Source organism: Tyto alba, unplaced genomic scaffold (genome assembly GCF_018691265.1).
Source record: "Tyto alba isolate M040663 unplaced genomic scaffold, T.alba_DEE_v4.0 Super-Scaffold_6, whole genome shotgun sequence".
NCBI lineage: Eukaryota > Metazoa > Chordata > Aves > Strigiformes > Tytonidae > Tyto > Tyto alba.
The window spans coordinates 44,054,557-44,081,635 of record NW_024881327.1 but is presented as its reverse complement, the minus strand read 5'-3'; the positions used below and the strand labels follow the sequence as shown (position 1 = coordinate 44,081,635).

General features: G+C 39.5%; 1 protein-coding gene across 1 annotated transcript; it reads right to left on the bottom strand.

Annotated features, from left to right (window-relative positions):
• Positions 1 to 297: 297 nt before the first annotated feature.
• HTRA3 (HtrA serine peptidase 3) lies at positions 298 to 27,039 on the bottom strand. Its single transcript, XM_032984554.2, has 9 exons — positions 26,163 to 27,039; positions 16,475 to 16,574; positions 14,485 to 14,707; positions 13,607 to 13,801; positions 10,921 to 10,953; positions 10,150 to 10,264; positions 4,159 to 4,207; positions 2,284 to 2,379; positions 298 to 1,286 (listed from the first exon to the last, which is right to left on the bottom strand). The coding sequence occupies exons 1-9, from the start codon at positions 26,584 to 26,586 to the stop codon at positions 1,121 to 1,123; spliced, it is 1,401 nt and encodes a 466-aa protein (XP_032840445.1). The 5' UTR covers positions 26,587 to 27,039; the 3' UTR covers positions 298 to 1,120.
• Positions 27,040 to 27,079: the final 40 nt, after the last annotated feature.

Genomic DNA, 27,079 nt, shown 5'->3' with positions numbered 1-27,079 from the left:
TTGTCATGTGCAGGCAGAATTAAGCACAACAGGATCCCCACTAGACACTCTCTAAATGACATCAAAGCACAATTCATAAATCTGAAAAAACAGTGTAAATAAATTACTTGCATGCAAAGCATTTCTAAACATAGTCTAAATAAGGGCAGAATAATTACATCATAGGGCTGCAAGGGTTTTCATAACATCAAGGCCCAATTTTCTGTAAGTGAATTTTCTCTTGTGATAGTCTATTTAAGTCTGACAGAAGAGGGAGGAAAGACATACTTGTTTAAAAAAAAGGTTTACACCAACACATTATTTGTGTAAACTTTAATCTCCTTACAGTAGAAACATACACAGTACAAGCCAAAGTAGTGTAACAATTTTACAGCAAAGCTTACCAGTAAAATGCAAAACTAAGTTGTATCAAATTCTTTAAAAACTGTGCACTTTCTCAAACTTAATTTTGTTCAGCACATCGTTTTGATTTATATATAATAATGCATTAATTCTATAAGAATCATTTACTATATTCCAAAAATCGCATGACCTAGGTGTAACACTCTGTAGCCTGATACCATTTTTGCTCCTTTCGATATTTACAGATTTAATCTACCTGCATTGACATGTAGCACAGGAGCACTAAGAACAAATACAAGCTTTACCAATACTAGTTTCACACTGAAAAAGTTACAAAAAAAAAAAAAAAAAAAAAAAAAAAGCTCAATTGTGAATTGCAATAGCTTGGTTCTGCTGCAGTTTAAGAGTAATTTCCCCTTTTGGCATGTTTCCCTCACTTCCAGTAGTATTTTGGTCTTTCAAAACGCAGAACTGAATCCAGTCCGAATCTGCAGGATCTGTAAGTGGACCCCATTTTTACCAGCTACCCCAAATTTGTTTTCCTCCTCCTCCTCCCCCTCCCCAGAACAGAGCTCTTAAATTTCTTTGAAACTTAAATCTTATATAGACGGCATAACTGAATTCATTCTAGCTACTATGTACAGAAATGGCTCAGGCAATTAAGTTAGTCCACCTTGTCATTAGTCAACAGGAAGTGTAATTACTGTAGCTGTAAAGGAGGTATCTAGTGTTCCAGAATAAGTGAGTTTAATTATGGTGAGAGCTTCCTCAATTCTATTTACATGACAACTTCAGGCTCAATGTTAAATAGCAAGTCATCATTTCCTCTTCTAACTTCAAGTAGTAGAGGTGATTCATTCATCACAGCCTCTTGCAGGTCACTGGAAGTCATCAAAGGACGCCCATTGACTTTAACAATGATATCTCCATCTTGGATCCCTCCTCTGCAAAGAGAAGAAGAAAAAGGTAGTAAGTATGCCTACTATGCAGAGAAAAAGTATAAAACCTATTTGCCACCTCTTTGGCTGACTTGATAAATTTTTACTTGTTTTAGTTTCCATTGAAAGGAAATTCCACTCTTCTGACTGCGGAAGAATAATCAGTAGTACTGGCTAAATGCAAAATCAGGCTTGCATCATTTCACTGAGGATTTTCTTCTAAAACAGCAAAAACACACCAACAGTAAAAGTAGTCTAGCTTTCTGTCTTCCACAAAACTACATCAAAGGAGAGATAGAAAAGACTTTTAGCCATGACTGACTCACTCCACTCCATCCACTTTCTAGGACGTGTTTTTATCTCTTCAGTATGTATTTCAAGCATTGGAAATAAAACCACTCTCAAAATTTCAAGACTAGCAAAGTGTATCAACTGAAATACAGGTAAATTATTTCTCCCTTACTGTACAAATGTAATCCAGAAGAGCTGCTTTTATTGCCTTTGCATTTTCTTAATTCCTAAAGTAATTTTTAGAAGCGTCTTATTTATTTTCCAACTGCTCTGTAAAACAATCTCTTCTTCTAACATAAAGCACTGTCACAAATAATAGCTCTGACAGTCTCTTATGTGAATGCGATCCTGTTTCCTGTTTAAACTCAATCCAAGTTTCTATTTATTAACATTCAACATACTTTTCAAAAACAAAATTTGGTTCATTGTATTTGTGGTGTTCTTTAAATTTGCACACCTCTAATGTTTCATAATGTCATTTAAAAAGTTCTGCTATTGAAATATTCCACTTTTGTAGATTCCAGTATAATCTTAGCACAAATATTTAAACTTTGTTTTGTTTTGTTTTTAAATCTAAATGCACAATTTTTAATTCTTTAAATACAAATCAAGACTGGTATGAAGAAGTACTTGAACATAAACAGAAACATTACCTAGTAGCATCTATTTGGAGTATATATTTATGGTGAAGAAAATAATATTCTCTACATACCTATGAGAAGGTGAGTTTGGAACAACTTCATGTACATAAATTCCACTTCTGACATCAGGAAAATCAGCGTTACTGTGTTTCAGTTCTTCCACCAAGCTAAAAGAAGAACAAAATTATATAGCATTTGATTCTACTACAAAAGCAGTACCATTCAACAGTTATTATTTATTTATTCTCAATTACTTTGTGATTAAAAATGAATGTTAATTGTTTGCCCCTTGTTCTTGTGAAGAGAATGTAGGGGATTTGAATTTAGATTAAAACAAGTAACACAGATTTTAAGAGAGTTAAAACTACTTACCTGTGCAAAGCATGCTATATTTAATGGTCTTTGTACATCTGCAAGAACTTGACTTTTGCTGTTTGTAGCATTAGCACAGAGGGCACTGTAGAAGAGTGCAGGGACAGTAGCACTCTGCCCTAGGTGCCGTACAGGGACAAAAGACATTCCTGCCCCAAAGAATTAATTCTGGTGATGGGGCAGAAGTTTTCTAACAATTTTGTTTCTTCTATTTTGCAAGTCATTCTTGTCTTTATCTAGAACAATATAGCTTTTGATAACTTCAGTCATCAGATAGATCAGAGCTGTGAGTTTTCCATGGAAACTTCAGCTTCCTCAAGTTTTGAGGAATTATTTGTGCAGCCCTTTCTAAATAAAGAAGACAGGAACCAGCTGCAATATAGAGACTCTTAAAACATCCTCTAATTTCTGAGGAGACAACATCATTTCAGGTCTGTGTACAGTATGGGTTAAAACCCATTTCTAGAAAGAAAGGATTTTAAACTACTGATGGAATACTCTGCTGTCTGCCATTAAAACCTGTTGTCCCTCAGATGGAAAGCAAGACAAAATGGCTGCACACAGCTTCACTTCATTTGATTTTGTACTGAGGAAGCTAACAATTAAGTGACTAAGGCAAACACACCAAGGGAATTACTTTCCCTGAAAATAGACCTGGAAACATTGTACACTGATTCATTAGACACCACAAAAGCAGTAAAATCTCACATTCTGTTCACTTCACAATTATCCAGAGAAACATTCTGAGTTTCTCTCCATCAGTGGCAGCTCAGTGATGTTAATGCCATTACACTGATTCATTCCAGCTGAGGATCTGACCCTTTGGGGAGGACTGCAAGAGTGTAACTCAATAAACAAAGGTGGCTATACTAAAACCCCAGCTGGAAATTGTCTTGTTTAATTTTGTAGTCTACTGCCACATTGGAAACATGCCTACTGCTGGGAAAAAACACAAGCTTAAGAGCCCTCATTTATTATCCCAGAATACATCCAGGTAACAGCAAGACACAAAGCAACGTGAGAGAGAAAAGACAGTAAAGAACTGGAGAAGGTTGGCTGTATTCTGGCTTTGTCAACATGGAGGCATGAAGCTTTAGTTCTGCACTTTAGCAACTACTTTCTTTCCCATTAACCATTAGGCAACAAACTCACATCGTGTGGCCTCCACTGGCACTGATAAAACTACTGCCAAACCCTCAGGCAGCAAATCTGTCCTTGGCACTCACGGTCACCTGAAAGCAGTAGCTTGTTTAAATGTCACCTAAAACCTAGTGTAACTCCAAGGCATCCTTGTCAAGAACCAAAACTAGTATTCAGGTTCTTCCTAATTGCCCTCAGCTATCAACAGGACATCCTCTGTTATCAGTATTTAGAGAATAATCAACAGTGATTTTCCAGGTTTCAGAACATATATTTGATCAATATCATTAAAATGTTTGCAAGCTTCATAGAAGCTAACACACATTTCTGGATTCCCTGAGGTTTGTAATGACAGCTGAACGATGAAGTTCTGAACCACTACTGACCACATTCTGTATGCATGATCATACAGATTACCTTCCTGATATACTTACGCAGGTGTTATTGTCAGCATTCTGATGCCAATGAAACGTTTCTTCCCATCTGAAAATAACATAGAGGATATTTAAGAAATGTAAGCAAGCATTGACAAAAATAACTACTTTGATGACCAAAAATACCTGTCAATTAAAACAGGATGTATCAGCTTTTAACAAAACCAAACAGAAATCATACACATTTACACTGAGGTTATTTTTAAATTTTGGTTAGCCTTGGTGTATAGAATGACAAACCCTCTCCCTGCAAGTGAGGGTAAGAGAGAAGCTCATTTACATTCCATAAGAGTTTTCCTTCAGGAAATTCAGGAAAATTTCTGTGATCTAGTATCACATAACTTCAGTAAATGAAAAATTTCATAACCACCATTTAATCTGAAACTGGTCAAGACAATTTAATCATATGGTGTTCTCATTAAAATGTAGAAATGGGATTTAAAGAAATTAAAATTTCTACCTTTCAGACAAAGCAGAAGCAAAAGATGCACACTGCTTCTAATACATATGGCTTGTTATTCTACCCCCAAAAAATTAAAAAGCAAGTTTTTATAAAACGTATAGACCTTAGCCAGGACTCTACAGAATTTTAAATGGTGAAAATTCACTCCTTTAGGAACAGCAACACATTTCTGTAGTTGGCTTTTAGTAGTCATGATATTGCACAGCTGTCTGTTGAAAAAAATGCAGTTTGATGACTTCCTGAAGTAAGTGCTTCAGAAGTTAGTTATATCCAGTGTGAAACAATATTTCCCCTTACTTGTTCCAGCATAACTACTTCACAGTTCGTTCAAGCTCCTCCATGTTTTCACGTGAAGAAAAAGTTTGAAAAGGAGATGTACAGAGTCTCCTTGAACTCTTACTCTTCCCAAGAAAAACAGTCCCAAGTAAAGGAATTAGTCCTGAATCTTATGCATGTCCAATATTCCCATTAGAGTCAGTGAAAGTCTCAACTACTAAACACTGGTTTACTACACTCTGAACAACCTTACATCTGTAACTGTCATCCCTGCTTTTCCCTGAAATATTCTGGGTTTCCTGCATTTTAAATTGAAACTAATGAGATCAAAATCAGCTTTAGCAGAGTGTCATGAAAAAGTCCAATTAATCAAAATTAAAATCTCAAAAGCTTTTGGCATGGCCATGAACTAGTGCTCTCATAGTGCTTCTCTAGTCTACATGGCATAAATCTATGTTTTCACTTTTTAAAAATATCCAAACTTGATAACTCTCCCACCTGAAAATAATCCCCCCGTCCCTGAAATGTGGACAGTTAAATGATGAAGTTTTCTTTACGAGACACAGAGATGACAGACTCTCTGGTGACAATTTACTTACTGTCTGTACCAAACAGTTTGTTGCTGGTCATTGCCTGCGTGATGCAGAAATGGGCAGAAGCACGAAGTATGCTCTACAGGCTGAGTTTGGAATGTTTACGTGAGAGAAAAATCAAAAATGAAAGAAGGGACAAAAGAAATTGAACTGGAAGAAACAAAACAGCAAGGAGAAGATTGAGCAAGAATGAAAAACCACAGCAGAAATGCAGCTGACCTAAAAGGGAGTTATTTCCCCAGTGGCTAGTGATACATGTGAAAATAAGGTTTTTGGAAACAAATAATCTGGTAACTGCAGACTTATTAACAAATAAAAGTCTCATTCCACCTTCATCTTTGGGCACCTTGAGTATAATTTCACCCCTGTACATGCACTAAAATTCAAAATCACCTTCTGCCCTCTCTCCACAATAAATCTGACACACTGGAAGTAGCAGTTTATATTCTAACAGTAGTAGGCTTATTTTAGCAGTAGTCTAGATTCCTCCCCTTCCCAGTCCCCAGCCATTTTGTGTGTCAGAATACAGGTAAAGAAACTGCAGACCATTTGCTCTGCAAAAATCTATTCCGTTCAAATTTAACCAAATCAAACATCTTACACAAAAAAAATCAAATTTTTCATCAACAATGATTAGAGGGAATATAATTGTCCAGTTTATTACAAGTATCAGCAGAGACTGAATAGGCACAGACAACTAGTTGTAGTGTTTTATCATCCCAAAGGATGTCGTAGTGTTTATCATCCCATTTTGACGCCAGGATTCAGTCACACTGGCAGAACAGTATGAGGCACCTGGAACTACCACTGTCATATTACTTCTGCTCTGTGAATAAAAAGTCTCAAAATTTGTCATTCTGGAAATTTGTGTAATCATGAAGCAGAAGAAAAAATAATGAAGAGAACTGGAATAAAGTGAGCTCATAAATCTAAGAAGCATGTCACCAGGGTGAAGTCTCAGCAGTAGTTAAAAGAAGGTTAACATGTTGGAACAGTAAGGTTGAACAAATGTGAAACCGTTGCAGCTTAAAGCTAGAGCAGAGCTCAGCAGACAGAGATGTTCAAATTGCCTATCAATTTTGTAAACACCAGGCCAGATTAAACAGATTCCAGTGATACAAAGTCAAGTAAACCAGCCTCAACCATTAGTTTAAACTTGAATCTGTTTTGTGATAATAGAAAGACACAAGCAGCTGACCCCACGTATCTAGAAGCAGTTCACTATTTACAGAGATTTCTGTTCCACAACAAGGAAAACTTTTGCTATTTTTCTTTTTTTATTGGTGCTTGTAACAGTAGAGGTACAAATCAGACAGCTAGACATAAGCTGAAGGCAGAAGTATTTATGGCTTATAAACTGTGGCAAAAAGAACTGATAAATCCAAATTAAGGGGTCAGGTACTCAAACTCTCATAGGCATGAGTAACTGGCACATGAGTATCCCCACTGCAGTTGATTTCAGTGGGGCCAGGATATTATCAAGATCTGAGTGAAGAAACAAATCCTGCACTTTTTATTGAGGTGGCAGGAAAAATTCCTACTTCTCTGCTCGCTCCTTAAGCACTTAGATTGTCTTGCAGATTGCATGAGCAGTCCTGAAAGTGTTTAAGATATTCCACTGCCAAACAGAAACCACAAAAACAGCTCTCGTCTATAATGCTGAATTATGGGCAGTGTACCTTCCATATAAATTGCATAGCTGAATTTAATTAGACTGAATGTATGCTCAGAAAGCCCTCATGACTTTTGGTAATTATTATCAGTAATAATCATATAAATACAAGGATAAGCATACTGTTTCAACACAACTAATAACGTGTTCTGGGAAGGTAAATAAGTATACATATAACTGACTTGTTTGGCATGGCCAATGCAGAACTCCCCCATTTCTCCTCACCCATCTGAAACTAGGTTTATTCACTTTTCTGTAAACATTATACGACCTCTTAGGTTGGATTTTCTCTGTAATATTTTGTCAAATTGCTAACTTACTGTCTTCTGTCCTATAGAATACATGTTTGAACACCTTCTAGCTTTACTGTTCTGCTCAAGTCTAAACTAGGAATAGATGGCAGACCCAAGATTGAAATAGAAATTCCTATGGGATGCTAACAAAAAGACACAAATAAAAAAATGTATCAGTCAACGCTTAAGTACATAGATAGCTTCCAGAGGTAGAGACAGAATTCACAGATGATTAAAACTAAGATGTAGATGGAGAGACTTAACTTCATACATCAGTTTAGGAATTCCTAACTATAGAAGTAGGTTAACATTAATACTGATAAATCCAAAATGAGCAAAGGCTTTCAGACCATTCAAAAAATAAATTACCACACACTCTACACAGTGTGTGATAAATCTTTGGTCAAAATACATTAGGTGGTACTATGTACTACCCATGCATTAGGTAATACAGAATGTTTAGATAATAATAATCAATGCAAATAATTCATTCAAACGCAGTCCTCTCCTCCTTTTCCCCCCCTCTCCACTCCTGTACTTCAGTAGATCATATATTTGCAGTTGTATACAATGGATGGGACTTCAAAAATACATCTTCTATATAAAACTGGTAGTTATCTGATCAACTGAGATTTAAAAGGGTAAGGTCAACCTTATAAAACAATATTCTCAGTATCTCCTATATGCCAGAGTAAATCTGGAAAGAGCAGCTTCCTACGGGAATTTTATCATCTTCAGGCAATATGGTATTTAGAGCAAAATGGTAATAACCTTAAACTTATTTCTATGACCTAATTCTACCATAAGGGCGGATCCCACTGAAAATACTGAAACATAACTGGAGCTAAAGAAAACATGATAAAAACATCCTAGAAATTCTGCTTACATAAATTCCTTATGTGAAGAAATAATGCCTATACAACATACCTGAAAACTATTGCTAAAGGCCTAAAACATACAAACTAAGTCTCAAATATTGTGAAAATATCTCCTAGAAAGGATCCTTCTCTATGCATTTAATTCTCTATGCTTTAAATGACTATCCTGCCTGCAGCAAAAGTACAAGAGAAACTTCAGAGAAGTAAAAAAACAAAACAAAACAAAAAATTACAATTGCCTGTGCCTGGGGTATGGTCAGACTAATGCTAGGAGTAAGTAAACTTGAATCTTTCATTATTATTTTTTCTTAGGGTTCCATAGGCAGAGTTATCTCTATGCCCTCCAGCCAGGCTCAGCAGGTTCATTGTTCCCTGGAGGTAAAGGTGCCTGAAGGAGCAAGGTGGCTGATTTCAGTGGTGGCATCTTTAGTCTTCACTGACTTTCCAGCCTGATTTACCAGGAGCCCCCTGGCAGTCGGTGGGCATTCAGCACAAAGCTTGTGTCCACGCCTCTAGAGCCATGCCTGCAGGGTGAGCCATTGCTCTTCCATGTTTTGACATGAGCAGTTTGGTTCTGAAGGGTAACATCAGCAATAATAGAGATCTGCTTCTCTCAGAAGGCAACAAACAGTAAGTAACCTGGGTGAATAGTTTTTTTGATGTGTTGGCTGAAATGAAATTGTCAGCTACTATGAAATGTACTTTTCAGCACATAATTAATAACTTTTTTCATCAACTCCTTCCCCAATCAACAAGTAAAACCAATCTAAACTAGGGAATTCAGCAAAACACAGATGAGGGGACCCATCAGAATTGTGATGGTCTCAAATATGTGATCAGATGTGTAACTTTAAGGGAAGTTTCTGAAGTAACAGTATCTTGAGAGAACACTGAGAGGACAGAGTATAGGGAAACAACCCTGGCATCAGCAACTGGATGAACTCACTAGAAGACAAGATTAATATCAAAAAGATTCAAGAGAAGCAGCAGCCAACAGTCATGATACAAGATGAATAGGGTGTGGACAGATAAATTGGCAAGCAAAAGAGAAAGAAAGGTTTGGCCTGGATGAAGCATTACTAGATCAGCTTTGGCTGTGCAGCACGTAGTACGACACCTTGTACAGTGTGACAGATACTAGGCAGGCACATAAAGTTCAGAGTACTGCAGTTTTCAGTTGCTGGTGTGTGTATATATATATATACATACATATATATATGTATTTATAATGCTCTTAGGTGCAAAAGCCTTTCTTTTTTTCTACGTCTACCCGCTTTTCCCATGTATTTCTTCAGGAATCAGCATACAGCTCTTCTTCCACCAGGGTCTGAGAGTCTATCACAATATCCAGTTATATAGCACTGACATTGATGACCATAGCAAAATAAAGATCAGCCACTGAAAGCGCACATACTACAATTCATCTGTGGACAAGTGTTTTAACTTTTTACCTTGTTCTCCACAGCACACCTTAATTTCCTTTTTGCTTGGACACTATGTGAAAGAGGTGGATGAGACTCCTTAAACAAGTCACCATCTGTTCTCAAGATCATTTGAGACTGTAATGACTCATTTTTGTCCTCACTGTCCTCAAAGGCCCTCTTTCCCAGATACTGTCTACTCTTTGGGGGTTTGAGTAATAAAACATCTCTCCCACTTCTGTGAAGTTGTTTTCTATTTCCAAGCCTATGGTATTCTATACTGTAAAATAATGATGCTCTTTTCAGCAACAGAATCCCAGATCTGTGTCTTTTGGCACTTCACCAACAAATCATGGTAATAACTGGAAAACATCACTGTTTCTTGCAGACCTTACCTTTACTTTGTTTGTCAAGCGACTCTGTGAGAAACTGAGTGATGCGGTCTGACGGAATAGCAAAAGAAATTCCAGCTGTGACCTTCAAGGTGTTAATCCCAATCACTTCACCATCCTGTTGAGAGACAGCACCCAATTAATTTGCTCCTATGATAGGGTTCAGCTCACTGCCTAGTATTTCATGTTAAAATCTGGTGCAAGAAACTGTTCTAATCACCCATGAAATAAACATTACTTATAAGGGAGGATCTGGGCTCTGATTCACAATCCTTTTCACATTTAACTGTGATGGCCAAAGAGATACAGTACAGTTTGTTCATCCAAGGTCCATCCCACCACTCAGCAAGAGATTCCCTCTGCTGAACAAGCAGTGGAGTCAGTACTACCACTACAGCTGCAATTCACTGACCTGCAAAATCAGTGCTGTTTTAAAGCAATCTATTTAAAATCAGTTGTGTGAATTAACCAGGTCCCACCTCTGTCATGCATCCCAGGTTTCACAGTGTGAATGTGCATAACTGCTCCTACCAGATCCCATTTTCCTCACTGCTGTGTAAAATTTCCTCTGCTCTATGGGGAAATGTTGTTCAATGGTGTATGAACTGAGACCTAATTTGCATAGTTCATATTAGCTTGAGGGTATCTGCCTACCACTAGCTTGAATGACTGGAAGCTGGTTTGACCTATGAATCTTTTAAAATAAAATTCTCTCACTTCTTTCAAACTAGCTCTTGAAACAAACAAACCAAAAATCAAGTCACTTGGACTTACCAGATTAACTAGAGGTCCTCCAGAGTTGCCGTACTGTAAAAATGACATAAGGAAACAATAAATTGGTGCTTCACTGTAGGAAATGTAATTTTAATTCCAAACAGTATTTTCTTTGTAAGTAAATGCAAGACAGCAGGTTGTTTCTTAGGCAGCACTGAAGGACACAATATTGATCACAGAAGATTATAGGTAGGTCTTACCCTCTCTGTTCATACTGCTTATGATTAGATTATTTTCTTTTCAGAAACAGACCTTAAGTTAGGAGCAGCAACTTACCACTCCAAATAGTTAGACCCTAAATTTAAGAAGAATCATTAAATAGTTAAAATGAGTATTTAGATTATTCTAAAGACTGTCAGAACAAGGTTTTGAAATAATTAATTGCTATGTAAAGTTTCGTTTCAGTGAGGTGCACATACAGTTCTTAAGTAGTTCTACTGATCACTTTGGTTTGTAACACTGTCATTCTCTCTTACTCTCCACCAGAAAAGAACACAGTTCTTTACATGTTTAATCACAGCATACTGGTATGGGGTAGGTACTACGTAAGGGTTGATTTAGTAACCACAGACATGAAACCCTCTCTAGGGAGGGCATGTAGCAGCTCTGAGCAGTCCAAAATTGCCTAATACCTAAAGGCCTTTAAAGAAAACATCCAACAGGACTACAGGAAATTAGAGTTGGAGAAGTTTTTTGTCCATCCTCATGTTGGTTCAACAAGCTTGTTTTTGACTGAGGACAGAGTTTTCAAGTAGGTCTACTGAACAGCCAAGAGCAGCAACTTACTACTCAAAAGAAACAAAAGCTAAGTGATGCATGACAGCAACATGAGCCATATAAACTGTTTACACTTAGATAGCACTGGGCAAACCTTACAGATTCTCAGAAAAATAAAACAGACATTAAAGATTTAAAATAGCTTTGAAGTTCAAGTTGAAACAAAGAGATCAGTTTCTTACATTATGTCTTTTCAGTGATCAGAGGCTACACATTTGATTTTTATGTCTGACTGACACAAAGGAACCAAGATAATAATTTTTCAGCCTTCCTCAGCATATCATTTTTCATTAATTTGTCCTCTGCTTGAAGGATGTGGTAATGAAGGAACTTCAGCACATGCAGTATAGCTCCATTTAGGAATGTATGGGCCTGTTTTCTCCTGCCCCATGTTCCCGCCGTCCTAGCATTTCTCAGAAGGCAGCTGAATGCACATTCTTGTAGGAAAGTCTTGGCTGAGCCACAGGAATGCTCTGACTAGACCAGCTCTCAAACTCCTCCCATTCTCAAGAGAAAACTAATGCATTAGCTAAGCACAAAGCATCCCTGTGCCAGTGACTATCTTCATATTTTGTGGTCTCTGATGGCAAAGCAATTCAAATATATTGTCATTTTCCTTACCTCCTCTGCTATCACTATTCCATTTGGTCTAGCATTATCTGACACACTCTGCTATCCTTGTCTAAACTTGCTCATTAGCTTCTGAGGGCAGTGAATGCCTAAGTGTATACAAGGAAGCAGTTTGATTTTGAGGAATGCATATAGGCGTGAAGTCAAGAATACCATGTTCTAATTCTTCCTCTGCCACCAATTCAGTGTGTGCTCCCAAGTAACCCATTCTGCATTAGCTTTCCTATTCTCCTTAGACAACTGAATAGTGTAATTCCAATTAAATTTAAGAGGTTCAGCTCCTGGATCACATAGAAGCTGTTTGAAAAATCTTGCTTTTTTTAATGTTGTATCTTAGCACAAAAAGGAATTACCTTTTTTTCCCCATACAATTTCTCTTGATAAGTCTGTGACGATAAACATTTGTGAAGTGCTTTGCATGTAAAACTCAAAGCATTATGACTTGTTATGCCAAATTTGACACAGAGGTCCAGTAAATAAATTCTGAAAATATTTTCCTTTCAAAGTATAACAGTTTAAGCCATAAAATTTCAGGCCGTTTTCTACCTAGGATATGCGTGCAGTGCTGTTTTTAGAATCAGTACAAGTTATATACACACCCAAGGACTTGACTTAAGCTCTTTGGATCCCTCTAAGCTGCTCTGAAGGGACATTATTTTCATGTCTTTCTATATAGCACGCAGTGTTAGGACCCTTAACTCCAAACTGTATCTCAAACTTCATGTTATTTTACATCTAGAGTCTTACTTGGAGTATGCGATGTGCAAAGGGAAAACAAGAACAACAAAAAAACCCAGTCCTCCTCTTAAATTCTTACCTGGGTGTCCTGTCATTAAATTGAAGCAGATACTATCAACATGACAACTCCCTTTGGTTCTAATGCATGGAGATGAAAGAAACTTTGGCTTTATTCTACAGCTTGCTTGGCCAGATCAACTAAACAAGCAGAGAAATGTGTTGATTTACTGCTGATCTATACATCCATGTGTTACTGCACAAGATCTATGCAATTAGAAGGATCTGTCATACGTAACATCTTCACAGACAACCTCAAAGAGGGTAGTTTTATTTATCATACTTTTCACAGCACTAATGCCTGAATACAACTTACAGACACTGCATAGTCTTTTATAAAAAGAAGAGCCTATCACTGATTTTAAACAAAGCTGATTTTATTTAGTAGATTTATCTTTCAGAGCACACACTTCCCTGCTGAATAGGCGGGGATTTCAAGGTCCCAAAACTGTGAAGCTTAGCTCCTCACATACCTAGTACTTACATTGATAATAGCATCTGTCTGAATGTAATCCATATCCGAGTCCCGCAGGCCAAGTTCTTTGCCATCCCGCTGAGCGGTGCTGACAATACCTGTTGTCACAGTGTTCTGTAAGGCAAACGGACTTCCGATTGCCACCACAAATTCTCCTGGCCTCAGATCAGCAGAGTGTCCCAGTAACAATACCGGTAGTTTTTTCTTAAATAAACACATAAAGAAAGAAATTAGCATTAGTCTATACCTGAAAATAACCTGACTGGAAAGATCAAAAACTAACAAAAAGTTAGAACTTACACTTCCCATTACAGTAATCGAAGAGCCACTCACTATCATATACCCAAAACTTATGCCAGGTAAAATTAGTATACTGCAGGGTGTTACTGCGTTAAACTGTCTTCAGAAACAAAACTGCTAGCAGTAGTACCTGGCAATTTCCTCCAGAAAAAAAAAAAACATCAAGATTCATAAATGGATTTCCCCATTTGTCCCCTCTTCTTCCTCAAAACAGCACACAAATTAGCAGCTGACCAGCCTGCTGCTCTCCCTACACTATATACCACCTTGCCATCCATGTACTGGCACAAAGTTAGAAGGATTGGCCGAAGTAGCCTAGGACTTCAGGTAAAGATAGCAGGATATGGCCACATATTAACTGAGCTGCACATTTTTTCCTTCATTTTTAGCAGTTCTAGAACAGAAGACAAAGTAATATAATTCTAAGATCTGAAAAATTTCCAGGCCTGTATTTCAGTACGTTGTTTTCCCCCGATATATTTCCAAGGAATACCTAAACATATAATCCAGCCAATTACTTTTTCTGTACTAAATGAAACTGAAATAGGGTTCCCAAATTAATTCATTCATCTGTTTATGCCACTCACCTTAGGGTGAATCTTTATTGTTGCAATGTCAGATTTCTTGTCAATGTCTTTGATGGTTGCTTCATAGGTATCTCCATTCTGTAGCTGCACTTTCAATTGTTGTCTCCCTGATATAGCATTGGTGCTTGACACCACGTGGGCATTGGTCACAATTAGACCAGAATCAGACATAATAAACCCAGATCCACTGGAAAGTGGGACATTTCGACCAAAGAGAGGGTGCCTGTAGAAAAAGCAAGTAATTGTAACTCCTAAGAGAAGCATAACTTAAGAGATTACATTAGAAATCATTTACCACCTTTCACCTCAAGAAATAACAAAACATTTGATGACCAATGTTGCAACCCTTGCAAAAACTGAATTAAAAAAAAAAAAATGACAAAGAAAGGATCCTGTTCTGAAAATTGTGACCACTTTTAGTCAACCAGAAAGATAGGAACAGAGGTTTTCAGACAACCCCCAGGGTACTTTTCCCTTGGTTTCCAAGTCTATCTTTATAGGCTTCCTGGCAAAGAAACTAGGTGAGAAAAAGGGAAGAAGGAGGAGCCCACCTGATCCCACCAGTTGCTGCTCCTATATAGGAAGAAAATGATGACAGGAAACAGTAGGGCTGACAAAGGGACTGATCCCCTAACAGGACAAAGGTAGAAGAAGGAACCTTGGAGCTGGACAGAGGAGTAGAGGAAGAGGGGATGTCTCAGGAAATCATGAAGCCCAAGTGTGGACTGGCAGGAAAAAGCATGTCTGGAAACCAAAAGGACTGGGGATATGAAAGAAGAGAAATGAAAAACACTAAAAATAGTTAAAAATTGGTAGGAAACAACACTTGCTGCAGTACAGACAGTTAAAAGACTTTATAAACTGTTTAAAGTATTACGACTTTTCTCTATGAACGACCGCTGTAACGACCTTATATTTGTTAGGGAAACAGAAAGTGGCTGAGCAGCAGAAGATGAGAAAAAGTCCATGAATTCTTATTTCTCCCAAGATGTGGCCCTTATTAGGAAATTGTTTGAAAGTTCTGGGATATTCAGTAGTAAAGAACTGGAGACAATCCCAGGCAGAAGACAGTATCAGAATTAGCACCCAGCTGGCTGCTGGACAAACATTTACTTATAGGGAAAGAACAAATGATCTTAACCACGTATGTGAAGACCTTAAACATCTTCAACTGTAACAGTCTCTCAAAAGACCAATCATCATGTGCATAAAGCCATGTCTTAGAAAACTTTATTATCTCCATTTTGTGTATTAAAAAAGCCTATAAAAATTCTCCAGGAAATTCTTAAGCCTATGAAAAATGAGAGTTCTTCAAGCAGAGAGGTATTCAGGTAATGGAGTGCATATAATATTTGTAGTGATCTGTTCTGACAGCAGGTTGGTTTGAGCACTCAGTGTTAAATCTGCCTCCCAGGTTGCTTTGAGCACACGGTGTTAAACTTGTTGCCTCAGCTCCAGCTTCAGTACACTGAATATCGGTATGTGTTGGTCAGCAAATTTAGTACATTTTTTTCCTATCAGAAATAATTTCCGTGTTTAGACAGGTTACATCTGGTCAACATGCTACTTCTTAGTATTTTCCCTGCCAAAATAAAACCACATCTCACCGAAAGTAGAAAAAGCAACAAGGAGATATGTTTTCCATCTTACCCTCTGGACTTTTTTTTTTTTTTTTAAACTGAGATAATAAAAATCCAACAAGCAACACATTTTAGTCAAGGCTGAAGAGACCTCCAAAGATGAGATAAACTTATTTTATGGCAGACTATGTATTGTAAAGTACTGTAAAGCCTGTAAGCCCAATAAAACGAATCTACTAAACAGAAACAAAACACACAAATGAACAGGAACAAAACAGACAAATGAGTCTGCTGCAAGGTTTCAGAGTATTTTGTGAACTTTGAGAATTCAAACTGAAAGTTACTACACTGGAAAAATCTTTCTAGACCTTCGTTAATGCAATTAGAACACGAAGAATTGAAAGTGTTACCTGAGGAAAAGTTCAATGTGCACAACTGCAGGTGCAATCTTTTCCACCACATCTGCTATGAAGTTGAATTTGTATCTTGGGCTGCTGGACTGTAGGTGACCTATACTAGCAGAAAGAATTGGATATGTTAATAAGACAATACTCTTTTATACCATGCAGGTGAGATAAGTATGCTTGGAATTGGTCTGTTTCTCCTACTGGAATAGTTTCTAAACTGGAATTGGAAAAGGAATCAGTCATTAAGATGGTTCAAAACTTATCCAGCATTTTGCTTGATCCTGACAAAATTAAACATCAGCATCACTTGACTAAGTTATTTGACTTTTCGGAAAGTCTTCAAGCCTCGTCTGGAGTATTTATCTCAGGACAACAACTAATTATTATCCAAAATACACAGAGTCATAGGGTAAGTCAGGTTGGAAGGGACCTCAGAAGGTCTCTTGTCCAACCTCCTACTCAAAGCTGGGTCATCTACAAAGGCAGGCCAGGTTGCTCAGAGGCTCTGTCCGGTTGAGACTTGGAAACCTCCAAGGATGGAGATTCCAGAAACTCTGGGAAACTTCTCCCACTGCTTCATTGTCCTCCATGAGGTAAAAGTTCTTCTTACATCTAGTCTGAACCTCTCTTGTTAAGACTCACGTTTCAACTCATGCCCATTGTCTCTTATCCTCTCACTATGCAACACTGAAAAGAGCCTGGCTCCATCTTCCTGATAACTTCCTCACGAGTACAGGAATGCTGCTGTTAGGTCCACCTGAAGCTTTTTCTTCTCCAGGCTGAACAATTCCAGTGTCCTCAGCTTCTACTCACAGGAGGTATTGTCCAGCCACCCGAACCATCCTCAAGACCTTCTCCTGAACTCACTCCTGTTCCCAATGCCTTTCTTGTACCAGGAGTCCAAAACTGGATGCAGCATTCTAGATGTGGTCTAATAAGTGCGGAGTAATATAGCTGCAGTATTTGGGAATTGCATTTAGAACCCGTTAGGATTTTTTGATGTAGACACATTAAAAACCTGCTGTAAATTATAACCTTTGCACCTAGAAAGTTTTGCAGATTCACATTTAAGCTGTCATAAGCAGCTGGGCATAGCAATAGATTACTAAACGCTAAGTGCTCTGATAAAAGTTGGTGCAGTACTACATTAAACAGCACTATACACAGCATTTACGAATACTGAATATAGTTCTGTGGAATTAGGATCTTAGTGAGGGAAAAATGCCCACAGCATCCTGGTTTCTAATGTCACAACATCCTGGATTCTAACATTGCAACATCACAAAGTAGTAATACTGCTTGTGCTAGAATGTCATACTTTCTGCAATCCATAATACATGGGGACATATCACCACATATGTCGAACATATGTTAGGGAACATATCACCACACTCAAATATCAATCCATGTTCACAGCTTTGAAATGAACTATGGGATCTAGGGAAAGGAGTAAGTGAGTTGTAATCAGATACAGCAATAACGTTTTTGGCTTTTTTCAGATCTGGTGCAACAGCACACTGTTTATCCCAATAAATACAATTCTTTTTCTGCCATTTAGTCAGGAGGGAGATGTTCTAATTTGTAAACAGTATCAGCTCTTCAGAAGTGATGCTTCACACCATCATGATTTGCTCAAAGTTCAACACATATTGAATGATGAACTTGCTCTAACATAGCTCTTGCATACCAAGTCATCGCCTGATCTTAAGGGTTCTAGATTACGCAACATGGTAATGAGTCCAGATACAGATTCTGTCTTTTGAAAACATATACTTTTCATTCATCAGCTGCTCTTTACCCAAGTCTTTAAAAGTAGGTAGGAGGCATCTCACAAAAAGGAATGATAGAAAAGAGAGTATTTTGGTAGTCTGTGTAGTTCTTAAGTCAAAGATCATTTTCACCAATCCTTATCTACAGGTGTTTTACTGACCATTTGTCCTGGGTTTGAGACAGAAGAAGCAGCAGCACTGACTGCCTACACCATTGGGGGAAGGAGGTAGAGATATTGGGAGCAAAGCTGAGTCTGGGAGGAAGGGAGGAGTAGGGGAAGGTGTTTTTAAGATGTGGTAATGCTTCTCACTGTCCTACTCTGTTAAGTGGTGGTGCTGGTGTCTGTATTAAATTTGTGTTCTTTTTTTCTTTCCCTAGGAAGTCTTGTCTTTTGTCTGTGACCGTAATGGGTGATTCATCCCTACATGTCCTTACCTTGAATCCTGAGCCTTTCGCTTTATTTTCTCCTTACCAGTGCTGGGGAGGAAAGAGGGAGTGAGCAGCTATGTGGTGCTCAGTTTCCGTTTGAGCTGAAACCACAAAATTATTAAACCCTGTAACTTGTAAATTACTTGGGATGAATATGAAGATTACAGCACAATGGACTCTAAACTATTTACAAAAAAGATGTCTCACTGATCTATTCTATTCTTTGAACGAATCCATAAGATAGTGGGTTGCAGAGAACTAGTTTTTATAGGTCTTATAGTATCTCAGTAAGCTTTCACAATAAAGTGTTAAAAGACCTAGAAATTCAGAAAGTGGCAGGCCTTACATTACCACAGTATCCAAAAGGCCCGACGCAAAGACAGGAACTTATGGAATGGACCCAACACTGGTACCAAAGAAAAAAGTATTGAAGAAGCCCAGATCAAGACAATTAGGCATTTTTCTGTAGAAGTCCGAGTTTTTTCCTGTTACTGGACATGGGATTTACTTCTGAGGGGAAAGAAACCATGCTTATGTTTAGCAAGCTAGATTTATACAATACAGTATAAACAGAAGAAACAACTTGGCAGGACTAGATTCAATCTATTATTTTTATGTACATTCTCACACACCCCCAAAAATCCCTCTAACCAATTGAATATGCTTGTTTCAGTACTTAGTTTAAAAGAGACACTGCAAACAAAAATCACAGAGGACAGCCAAATGTAAGCACAACATACTGTTATTTATTTTGCTTACTGGGCCACTGAAGATTTATCTTACCTTCAGTTCACAAGCAGCTTGCCTGATTATGCAGGATATCCTTTAAAGTCTACTAACGTGACTTTGAATGCTTGCATATACAGCAGTGTTCATTGAAAGGATATAACATCATCCCATTCATCTTAACAGAAATGACTAAGCATCTATGAAAGACAGTTGGCTAGCCCCTCAGCTGATGAACTAGCATAGAATTGTGGGGAAAGAGCATGGTGAATGCAGGCTTTCAGTTGGTGCAAACGAGCATAGACTATGTGAGTCAGGGCAACTAAATCCCTTTGCATCTGCTGAGTGCTGAACTCTTATGCCCACATCAAATTGTCACAGCACTGCACATAGACAAAAGCAGAGTAGGGTGCCTGCCAAAGAACTCAGTTTTGCACCACTCCTGACTAGCCACCAGGGAAACAGCATGGGTGGCTGTGGCTTTCCAGGTAAGATTTGGGGTAGGCAGAGAGAAAAAGTCTGAAGGAGATAGCAGATGAATGCAAACATAGGAAGAGCTGAAGAAAATAAAACGCAGCAACATGGAGACTGTAAAACTGAAGGAAAGCTTGTCTTCTTTCCATACCACAGTGAAAGCACTGCTCAATCTGAGCAGAAATCTAGAACCAATCTGCTTGGGTCAGAAGACAAGAATACTCAAACCTAAAAATAAATTCAAATCTGCACTATATATTAAAGGGAAATCTGATGCAAAGGAGGATTAAAAATAACAGACATGCAAACTTTGTAAGAAAGGTGTAGCTGAAGATCTACTGTACTGATTAGAGATGAGCTGTTCTTATTATTGTTTGATGGGAACTAAATACTGGTGAAAACTGTCTTACAAAGTTGAGATGCCTTCATCAAAACTCGTCTATTTGAATAATTTTCTCCAAGCTGGGAGTGATAAGAACCTTTTAATACATTATATGACATGCCAGGAACTCAGACTGTGGACTTGGAAGATGCAAGTGCAAACTAACATTTACTCTCACACATACTGCCCTATTTAAGGGAACTGAAATGTTGTTTATTATTAACAACATTTTAGTGCATAATTATTAAACTGTTTGTTTTCACCAGAAGTTTTCAATATACTTTAAAAGGGAGAAATGACAACCTGAGAAACTGAAGAAGGAAGCAACATCCAACATTGCAGAAGTTGTGTAAGGTCACCCTGAAAAGAAGTGTTATAACTGTAGTAGTATTAGAATCAGGGCTTTATGTCAGACTTTCAGTCTATCCTTTAATTTGCCTTAGTTGGTAGACACTAGCTGCTGCTACTGTTACTACTGAAACAGTAAAAACTTATCTCCTGTCCCCCCAGATACTTTTGCTGTCTTGCAGAGTTTCACGCAGCCCTCAGACCTCTGCTGGACTGTGAATGTAATAGCTCTGAGTTTACAGCAGCTTTGTGTATTTTGCCCTATTGACCTACTGAGATTTGCTACATATTTTTTCAAAGGTCTCAGTAGCATCCATTGTTTTCCATGTTATTACTGCATGTTCAAAATCACCTCACACTAACCAAAACTAATTTATCTTGGCAAAAAGCCATAATTTAATCCAATTAACCATCTGTTGTATAACCAAAATATCAAAAGGTGTTGCAACCAGGTTGTACTTGAAGCAAAATCAAATTTATATTCTATGAGTCTTTAGCTGTCTACACATTTCTTAATCAAAAGAACTAGATTTTCCCAGTCTGCTTCGTAGCCACAAATCAACCAGATTTTCAACAGATCTGAACTTCCATCCTATCATTTGAATTAAGTGATTAGATTTTCAGAAGCTCTCCAGCTCCTCTCACAGAACACTCAAAATCCAGATTTGGATGTAAGTGCATAAACTGGAGCTAAAAATGTTCAGCCTATTTGTAAAATGCAATTTTACATCTGCAGTTCTATGGGCTCCAACTATATGGCTAAAGCTAAGTGCCTGTCAGGTAGAAGTATCTTTATTATAAACTTAGGACTTTGCCTAGATAGCATTGTCCTCTACATGATATGAGTTCATTTAATAGTGTTTTATTTACTTCCTCGCAGAGACAACAGACCCATTCCAATCTCATTAACACTGCTGTAAATCAGGAACAACTCCAACAAATTTGTAGAGTTAACACAGTATGAAGAGAATTGGAAAAAAAAAAAAATCAGCAGAAATAAATCATCATAATCTCACTGAAGATAATAAACCTAGACTAATTTACAGCTGCAAAAGACTGAAAGTTTTTGAATATCTGCCAACTTACTCCCTGTAGAATTAAATCAAATTATATTCAATGCCTTCTTAAAGACAATACACTGTATTAAAATCCACAATTTTATATTCGTTAAGAACTTGTGAGCCTGGGAATCTCATTCTTTTAAGGCTGTTCCCCATCTCCCTTCTAAAACCAGCTTCAGAAAAGATCTGTGTGTTCAGCAAAATTATTATGTCTAAGGGAGGACTGCAACCTGGCAGATCTGATCACCAGGGATAAACACTGTCCCTACTGTGCTTTCATGGAAAGAAATGAAAGACAAATAAAAGATTATAAAGTCTCTGCTTAAAAAACAGAAACATCTGCTGGAAATATAGGTTCATGGGCAGGTTTTCTGATGAATTCAGCATTAAGATCAAGTCGCATAGCTGTGCACTGACCATAAAGCCTTGGTGAGTTTAATGCCACATTATGGTTCAGGCAACTTGTTTATACAATGGATGTCTACCGTGAACAGATGAAAACAATTTGGTGAACCAACACCGAAGTGGCTTTATTGTGCAGCACAGCAATCACAACAGTCAGATGGAGACAGGCTAGCACAAGCCTTCCAGCACAGACACCTCACTGCCTCACTGACTTCAGATGTTTGTTATTCCTCCTTCCCAAGTGACTCACAGAAGGAGACGCAATGAGAACATCTCTTTCCTGTTAGTTATCCTATACAAAGCAGTGAGGTGCTATACTCTGAACTACATACCAAACACTGTACAATATTTATCCTCATCTGCAGGACCTCAAAACAAACTCAGACATAAGGAAAACAAACAGTAAAGGAATATGACTAGAATTTGTATTTCTAGCCAGTACCTTGCAGTGCATTTCCCTAAATACAGCTGAAGGCAGCTGTAAGGCTTTGATGACAAAACCAGTAGGAGACTTCAGTATCTCTTACTGGGCCAATCTCTCAGAAATGCAAGTAAGGATATCCTCAGTTGCTCGTCTGTATCTTCAAGGTTATGTACAGGCACACTCCAAACAACTCATGTAAACCTGCGTAAAATGACTCTGCTCATGCATTAACCATACTTCAAACATTTATTTTAGGGAACTGAACTTTTAGGCCTGTATCTTGCAACGATTTGACTGACGTGGGTGAGACTTTACATCGCGACCACTTTCTGAGAGTGACTTCAGTTAAACAATGCAGAGGACAGACATTCTCAAGCAGAACCCTGCAAAGAATTGGTGTCAAAGCCAATGTACTTGTCCTCTGGAAATTCTTTTCTCAAAGGTTTTCTAATCAATCTTTTAGTTTTCCTTGCTGTGCTGACAAGCACCCATATTTTTAAAAAAATTTTTTTTTTGCTTTCACATCCCAGGTGAGAAAATACAAATCTTTTGACATCTGAACTGTCTTCACAAAAGCCATTAGCAAAATAACATTGCAGGGAATTATTAACTGTACTAAGAAAGTTGCAGTGAGAGATCATAAACAGCACTTTGTGAAAGAAAGAGTCTGACATAAATTTGCTGTAGATTGCAGGTAACCGTGTGAATCATTTGAGTGAGGAATGTGACACTTTAATAGATCGATATGTGGCATTGTTAAACTTTAAATTTGCTGCAGTAAGAAAATGGGCTCTGTAAGAATGGGTCTTTGATTAAAGAGGTTCCCTCCATAAATGTTTATACCATTACTTATGCACTAGCCTGTAATAGCTTGTCTTTCTCACAGCAGGTGACAGAAGGTAGGAAAAAGCTAGCTGCTTCAGAAAATTCTCATATATTAAGGTATCTAGTGTTGAAGAAGAAAAAAAAAATATTTATAGCATATAGTTAAAATTTGCCTAGGAGTTCTACAGACTGTTCTGATTAGTATTTCAGAGAGGACCATGGGTCTGCTCAGATGCACAAGGCTAACTGTACGAGTAATAGCTTTCAGGACATAAGCATATTGAAGAACATCAATAATAGAGTTCCTGCATCTCCATGCAGTACACACTCCCTTTAGTACACTAGTACACATCTAGAACTTGCAATCTGGCATGATGTTCTTCAAGCTAATCCAAGACTTCAACAAGACAAAAAAATATTATAAATTCTGTCACTTTTGGAATTATCATTCAGTCATCCTCAGCACCTGTTCCTTCCCTTCCTTCCTGCAACCTTTACTACTCCTTTTTCATGCATCCTTGTTCACCAGACTTTTGTCACTAGGAAACCACAGCTAAATTTTCTCAGACTATCTTGGTTTATCACAGCCAGAATCTAATTTACCATCAACATAAATAACTGGAAATGGACAGCAGTAGACATTTCAAAAACTGCTCCTCAGGGTCATTGCACGTTCTGAAAATGGCCTAAGTCACACTGTGTAAGGCCACCGTTATCTGAGATTGTTTTAATATATGTATGGTTAAGTAAAACTGGATTTACTTCATAACTAGCTTAGCCCTTCAAACTCTGAGTCATCTGAGGCCAGATTTCTTTCAAGAACAGGGAAAAGAGAAAAACTCAACAGTAATTTTAAACTGTTGACTTTCTTCTAAACCTCTCATTATAGCCATCGCATGTTATTGTTTAAAAAAAAAATAAAAAAAATACCATAATTGAGTTCTATTCCTGGCTCAACCACCAACTCAGTCTGACCTTGGGCAAGACACTTGGTTTCTTTGAGCTTCAGTTTGTGCAGCTGTAGAATTGAATAAAAAAATTTAAAACTTGACAGAGAACCAGATGCTTAATCTAGGCCGAGGTTTTCTGGGACAAAAAATAAAATGAACACTAAAATAGTTCTTGAAAAAAAAAAAAATGTTACCTCTACCTCACAGCTCCAAATTCCTAAGCCTGTTAACAGCAGATTCAGGAGGATACCTTAAAGAAAATGTCATATATACCAAACCCCAAGTACTCAGTAAGCCCTTAGATTCAAGCTAGCTCACTCATTTTGGTTAAACATTCTAATTATTTCATGTGGATCAGTTCCAACTAAGTATTGGGAGTACTAAAGCTAATGGATGCTGATGTGAAAAGAAACAAGCAAACAGCAATTTATGACTACAAAATACTGGAGAGACTTATCACTGCGGCTCCAGGCTGGCATTTGGAGCAATTCTTGGTTCTGACAAGATACCCCTAAAGGAACTCCAGAAATACCATTTGACCTCCTCCCTCGCTGCACCACAGTTTACCTTCTCTCAAGAGCAGGATATATGAAAGGTCTCCTATTCACAGAAAGGCTACAACAGTAGCCCTTTCCCTTTGACCCCTCCCAATAATTTTGGGAAGTTTGCTCTCTGTGTACAAACAGGATGGTCAGTGGTTCACCTGACATAATGGAAACACTAATGCATGATTTAAAACTCCATTACGCATATGACTTTTCTTTCGAGGAACACTATGAGAAAGGTAGCAGAAGCAAGCCCTTAAGATAACCTATCAGTAAGTATATGAAATTAGCAGCATTAACACTTCCATAAAGTGACCCATTTTAATACTAAAAAAAAAATACCAATTTAAGTGATTACTAAACTTTCTGAAGTTAAACCATCAAGCCTGAAGTTGCCATAGTGTATCACAATATCCGAGCAGAGGCCTTAATACGTTACTGCAAATAGAAGACCACTTGATATCCTGAGTGTCAATATTTTAAACTGTAAAGGAAGTTCTCAGGCATTTTTCTCCCAATTTATACTCTACAAGACTATAAAAATTCTTGTGAAAAGAAAACAAAACAGGCAAAAGACTACATTTTAGGTGGCTATATACTACTTGGTGCTTTTTCTGCCCTGTTTTAGCTACATGGCTTTAAGAGGCTTTTTCTGCCTAGAGATGCCTGTCAGGTGAATCCAGTTCAGCTCCCACACAGTACCAGGGAAGGCCCCTGAGCACAAGGGCTCCCGGGCCCCACTCTGCTTGTGTGGGCCATGGTGCAACCGATCTGCAGCGCAACCTGCCCGGGCGATGCCACCGACACACCTCAACAGCGAGTACCGATGCTACGTAACAAACGCAGCCATGGCAGCACGAGAGCAAGTTTGTACTGCTTCCCTGCCAGCACGCCCGGCCGTGGTAAGGGGCAATCAGAAGGGGCTTAAGAAGTGCCCCCTGCCCTGCTCTGACAGCCTAATGCCCTCCACCGAGCCCGCTTCCGTGCTGTCAAGCGCGTTTTGCCTCCTGCTCATGGGAGTGCAGCGGCAGCGACGTGCACAACACCGAAGTGTCCACAGCCACGCTACCGAGGGGAAAACTTCCCAAACCTCAGCTGATTCCTCTAGCCCAGACAGAGGATCAGCGAGCGGGATTTTTGCTGTTCAGAAAGGACCTGAGCACCCCTTACCCACATCGCAGTGACCACTGGCAGCGAGGCAAGGTGCCTTGACCTTGTTGCCCCTTACGGTCCCTGGAACCACCTGGTCTTCCCACAACTTCTCCTATCGCACCCTGTTGCCACCCAACCGCCACCCTCTGCCCCAGGATGCCGTCCCCCCCCCTCGCAGGCAGTCCCCGCCATGCTCCTACCCGATTCACAGGCTCCCTTCTGGACCTGGGCGACGGCGGGCAGGCCGTGCTGCAGCGCCTTGCGGCTCACCGCCTTCAGCTGGCAGATGTTGTCGTAGGTCCGGCCGTCGCTGCCGCACACCTGGGCGCTGAGCTTGCACTGGCAGACTCCCTTGGCGAAGCGCTTGCCCATGGGGTAGCGGCAGTCGAGGCTGTCCCCGCAGGGTGGGTCCTCTTTGCGGCCGCAGGAGTCCCCCTCTCCCGCGGCGCAGATGAGGCAGCAGTTGCAGCGGTCGGGGACGTAGCCGCTGGGGCAGCTGGGGCTGGGGCACTTGGAGACATCGCAGCGGGTCGGGCACTTGGCTCGGGCCGCCGAGAGCTCCGCGGCGCCCGGGCAGCAGCTGAGGGAGAGCAGGAGCAACGAGCTCAGCAGCGACACCCGCATCCTCGGCGGGCGGCTGGCGGGGAGAGCGGCGGAGAAGGGGTGCGAGCCCTCCTGGCCCGAAAGGAGGAGGCGGGGGTTGGGGGGGGGGGGACGGGACGTGCAATCGCGGTGCAGCGAGGGAAGGGAAAATCAGGCTTTATGCACACACGGGCGGGAAAGTCCCTTCGCCGCCGAGCGGGGCTTCTGCAGGCGGAGCGGAAAGGAGCAGCAGCGAGAAGGAAGGAGGCTGGAGGATGAAGCCGCAGATTCACGGCCGGCTCGGTCCGTCCGAGGCGCGGCAGCTCAGCGGCTCCCGGGAACTAGCTCGCAAGGGCTAAGGCGCCGAGCCATGGCCGAGCTGCCGCGGAAGCTGAGCGCCGTCCCCCGGCGGCGAGAAGCAGTGCGGCCCGCCCTGGGCAGAGCGGCCGGGTTATATGCGGGACCTGCCCGTGGTCGCCTCCAGCTGCAGCTGCCGTCGCTCCGCGGCGGCAACGACGTCCAGGCCCCACCCCGG

Coding starts and splice junctions, on each gene's coding strand:
- HTRA3 (XM_032984554.2), bottom strand. CDS start 26,586: ATGCGGGTGTCGCTGCTGAGCTCGTTGCTCCTGCTCTCCCTCAGCTGC. Junction 14,708..16,474: donor CACATTGAACTTTTCCTCAG/GTAACACTTTCA, acceptor CTTTTTCTACAG/GCACCCTCTCTTTGGTCGAA. Junction 13,802..14,484: donor CAATAAAGATTCACCCTAAG/GTGAGTGGCATA, acceptor TGTTTATTTAAG/AAAAAACTACCGGTATTGTT.